Here is a 4,650-nt window from a genome sequence, read left to right as displayed (position 1 = left end):
AACCATGAGAATTGAGAGACGATGTCGGCGTTAGTCTTGTCAATCAGTATCAATCCAGAGTGTGACTGCATAGTACGCCATCGTTTGTAATACGCGGAAATTTTCCAGTGGGCAGAGAGTGTACCCAAGAGAGAGTCTCTCGGAAAAGTATCAAACCCAGGGTCTGAGGGCGTCACAGGCATGGAAAACTACAGTAGTGCCGTGGGCAGCTGTTATGATGGCGAGTTCAGCGTCGTCTGAACATCTACCAAGCCCGGAAGACGACCTCACACTGCCTGATTGTGTTCCCCGAGCGGCTGAAAGTTCCTTCACATCGGCGGAACATCCCCGCTCTCCTGACAGCCACTCTCACGAAACTCTCGAGAGCAGTGGTTCGTCAGGTGATGCTATATGCTGGCCGGGTCAACTTGCCCGTGAGGCAAACTACTGCGGTTGTCAGGTTCCATCGACCATCGGATTTTGAGTCATTCCACAAGCAGACTTTCCAGAGCTCGCTTCTTGGTTCGCAGTATGCTGCCAAACGTTTTGGGCGGAGAGTGATTACCATCCAACCTCAATTGGACGAGTTCAAGAGATATGTGTCTTAGGAACTCGTCTAACTCGATGATCAGTCCGTTCGAATTCGACCGAGCTAATTCGACTTCTCAATACATCGGCTCGAGCGAAACGAATGGTTCGAGACTTGGCCACTCGACTGGGACGGAAACGATCGAGATGGTATTCGGACCGCATACTTCTGACAAGCCCGCAGCTTTACATGCTCGGAATAACCGGGCGTTGACTGAGCTCTTGGCGAGTGGTCCTGATGTAGCAGTGGAAGAAGAGTACTGTAGATGCCTGTTGTATAGCACGAGCTGATCTCGATAGGCTAAAGCTCTGCCCATTGATTTCCCATGACTACAGAACCGATGTCCACAACAGAGTGAGTTGCCATCATTCACATCAATCTGAGTTTCACTGTGAATAGCAGCTGAGTGCATGTGATAGAGGCAACGCCCTTGGCACAATCCAACCTACTTAGTGCACCTCTGTCAGACGATGATGTCGTTTCGCTGAGCATTGTGCGACTCTTCCGATGTATTTGTAGTGGTTGTTGATGTGATCTATCTTACTCGCTGCGTACATGTGAGTCTCTTTCATCCTGATAGATTACCTCGACGAAGTACCGCCTACTGACATTTGTCCCACTCAGCCTATGGGAGCAATTCCACCGCGTTGCAAACTTATGGTTCCTTCTTGTCGGTAAGAGTGTGAATCATTTCGTCTGACAACCGCGCACCTAGCCCGAGCTTGAACATTAAAATAGATTTGCCTGGGTGCTTGACGACCGTTACTATGTTTACTCTCCTCAGGTGTCTGCCAGATGCTCCCCTCCGACTTGAGCCCGACTTCTGAATGGGCCACCATTGCGCCTCTCGTATTTGTCCTCAGTTTGACGATGATCAAAGATGCGATAGAGGACTATCGCCGTTATAAGAATGACGCCAAGGTACCTCTTTGATCACATTTCCCAAACTAGAGTGATCCCTCGTGCGTTTGCCCAAATCACGTGAATACATCGCGCAGTATCTTTTCTGCGCCTGTCCATTCACCGCGAATCATCCACAGGTCAATAAACGCTTATGCCGAGTGGTCGTTAAGAGAGAAACAGCTTCAGAGAGCGGCCGGATACTACGGAATGGCCAGTCTATAGCCGGTCAGACCGCCTACCTGCTCAAGCTCACAGTTCGACTGGATTACTCGATGTGTATGATAGGCTTGGAGCTCATGCCTTGGGAGAACTTCACAGCGGGTTCGATCATATATCTAAGCAGAGGAGAGGAAGTCCCGGTATGTTCTACATTCCGGGAGATCCGGATTGCAGATAGAGTGATTTCATGTGTATAAGTTAGGCTGACATACTGCTCGTTGCCTCTAGCAATGCAGACGGAATGGTTCATGTGGAGACAAGCCAACTCGATGGGGAGTCTGCATTGAAAGTGAAGCAAGCTCTTCCTGAGGCACGGTAGGGAGCGAGTGTATGCCTCGCTCGGTACTCCTCTCAATCACTCTCTATCGTGGGCCGTCTTGCGCTCAATTCTACACCGATTCTGTCGCAGGGGAGCTATCCGAGAGAGAAAACAGAACACCGTTTGTTGCTGTGATATTCAGGCGAATGTTCCGCTCTCTCTCATTGGTTTCCGAGTGTGTCGGGTCAATGACATGTGATGCTCCAAATGCTTTCACCAATGAGTTCAACGGACTCTTTCGCCTCAGAGGAGGGCTGAGAGAACCTGCTGATGCTAAGAACCTAGTAAGCCTGAGTGTTTCGGTCGGCAATATGGGGCATCTCGACCAGTGTCATAAATGATTCTCGTAATTTGAGGTACTCCGCGGATCGTCAATCCGGAATACGGCGTGGTGTTGCGGCGTCGTCGTTTACGTGGGAAGGGACACTAAGTTAGCCATGAACATGACCGCGAACGCGCCAGTTAAGAGGTCCAAGGTGGAGCATCAGATAAACCAGTAGGTCCGCCCTTCGACCTAGCAGTTTCACAGCCAATCGTTCACTATTGCTCATTCTGAGAGGGGCAAACAGACCGCTCAGAGCAGCAGTTATCGTATTGAATAGCTGCGCTCAAGCAATATGGAAACTCGTGGCGCCCCTATTCTTCAAGATTGAGACTTACGAGTGTCACACTTGCAGTTGACATTTTTCGTTGGGAGTTTCAGACTAACAGCTGTTTGCCGTAAAGATGGACTGTTGTAGAAAATTATTACTTAAGTAATGATCGTCCCTAATCAAGACATATGGAACTTAACGTTTTCGGCGCTTCTACTCTGCCCACTTTGAGTAAACTCTCATCAAGTATAGCCTGCGTCGTACAGGAGTGCCGGAGAGAAACATCAACTCGTCTTCAACCTGGGAAGATGCGCGTTTTCAGTGGGGCGTTTTCGACACATCACACTGAACAGGTTGCACTAAGCTGATAACGGGGCGCACTTATTAGTGTCACGCCTTCTAAGTGATAGTAGACTAGTTTCAACCCCTCCCTGAAGCTCTGATGCTGACTTGAAACTATACCACGTTGCTGACGTGATCTGTTCTCCCTATATGACGATAGGTTAGCGAAGCACGAACGTGTGTATTCGTGATAGCCAGTTGGTAGGGTTTCCCACTAGCGCACAGCCTGTAGATACCTTGGCTTCGTCCTTGGGCTTCTGCTGACATTATCTTTTGGATTAACAGTAGCCTTTGGTCATGCAACCGAATCGAGAGAGAAATTCGAGCTATTCGTAGGAATGCACTCGCAGACTATTACTTGGGTGGGTCCGTATCATTCGCCACCTCTGCACAAATAATCTCCTCAGGGACACCAACTCCTTACATTCCTGATCCTATTCAACAACATGGTTCCAATTTCTCTCTACGTTACCTTAGATATCGTCAGATCAATACAGGTTAGCCCAGGCGAACTTTCTTCGTTTTTTCCTTCGCACCCGAGTACTCAGCGCCACTGCTATCGAGATTTTGCGGTGCCGACGATCCTCTGTTCCTCATTGAGGGTCTCGATGGAAGAGAGACTCTCGCTTTCAGGCATACCTTATCCAGCGAGATCCCTATATGAAGGAAGGCCAACACTCGATCATCGTAGGCGCATCAGGCCTTAACGATGATCTTGGTCGGGTGGACTATGTTCTGGTTGATAAGACCGGAACCTTGACAGAGAATCGAATGTTGTTCAGAGCGTGCAGCATCGGCGGTATACGATACGGGAGTACTGAGATGGCAAACTTCAGTGACAGCCTCGAGTCGAATATGCTGTATACTCTGCGGAGCAGTGAGATGCTCCCGAGCACAGAGAAGAACTGCCTACGTGATGAAGCGTTACTCGAATATCTGGGAGTCTCGGTAATTACGAGGCCCCAAGATGCCTTCGTCCATCTGTTCATGCTAACATGCACGATATGCAATACCGTTATCGCCGAGACGTCGACTAAATCACCGATCGGAGTCCGTTTCCAAGGCGCTAGCCCGGATGAGGAGGCCTTGGTTGAAATGGCTGCGAGCTCGGGCTACATCCTCACGGACCGAAGCTCGGATCTCGTGTCACTTAGAATATTACAGTCCAGTCCCGCAGGAAAGGAGCGACAATGGGAGGATACCACATTCAAAATTCTCGGTGTCAACGAGTTCACCAGCGAACGCAAGCGCATGAGTATTCTCGTCCAAATCATGAAGACCATTGAAACTGATGAAGGGGACGTCGCCTATATCCCTGATGGTCGCGGGTCTATGCTATTGGTGAAGGGTGCAGACGACGTGATGGCTGAACTGTGCCAGAGAGATGTTGGAGAGGCCTCAACTATCGATTTATGTGGGGTCCCTGTCCGGGATGTTCGAGAGGAAACGGTTTTTGATATCAATGAATTCGCATCGGCTGGCCTTCGAACACTCATGCTAGCGATGCGATACCTTGATGAAGTCGAGACCTCAGAGTATCTTGGAGCCCTGAATGAAGCTAGGCACTCCATAACGAATCGAGCTGATCGTTTCGCTCGAGTAGCCGAGAAGTTCGAGACGGGCCTTATCGTTCTCGGGGCCACTGCTGTAGAAGACAAGATACAATATGGCGTCGAATCAACGGTCTTCCGATTGCTGAATGCAGG

General features: G+C 49.7%; 3 protein-coding genes across 3 annotated transcripts; all 3 read left to right on the top strand.

The window, feature by feature from the left end:
• Positions 1–1,148: 1,148 nt before the first annotated feature.
• On the top strand, positions 1,149–2,509 carry Pmar_PMAR017886 (hypothetical protein; the record flags this gene model as incomplete). Its single annotated transcript, XM_002785164.1, has 6 exons — positions 1,149–1,242; positions 1,353–1,489; positions 1,609–1,830; positions 1,893–2,005; positions 2,152–2,293; positions 2,366–2,509. Coding segments are annotated over 6 exons (852 nt in total), but the record flags the coding sequence as incomplete, so codon positions are not given.
• Positions 2,510–3,176: 667 nt separating this feature from the next.
• Pmar_PMAR017885 (hypothetical protein) lies at positions 3,177–3,441 on the top strand (the record flags this gene model as incomplete). The annotated part of the gene is made up of 2 exons (XM_002785163.1): positions 3,177–3,306; positions 3,352–3,441. Coding segments are annotated over 2 exons (220 nt in total), but the record flags the coding sequence as incomplete, so codon positions are not given.
• A 163-nt stretch (positions 3,442–3,604) lies between these two features.
• Positions 3,605–4,554, top strand: Pmar_PMAR017884 (hypothetical protein; the record flags this gene model as incomplete). The annotated part of the gene is made up of 1 exon (XM_002785162.1): positions 3,605–4,554. A coding segment is annotated over one exon (950 nt), but the record flags the coding sequence as incomplete, so codon positions are not given.
• Positions 4,555–4,650: the final 96 nt, after the last annotated feature.

This window comes from Perkinsus marinus (genome assembly GCF_000006405.1).
Source record: "Perkinsus marinus ATCC 50983 genomic scaffold scf_1104296933668, whole genome shotgun sequence".
Taxonomy (NCBI): domain Eukaryota; phylum Perkinsozoa; order Perkinsida; family Perkinsidae; genus Perkinsus; species Perkinsus marinus.
Note: the sequence above shows the minus strand (reverse complement) of the source record. Positions and strands in the feature narration are given on the sequence as shown.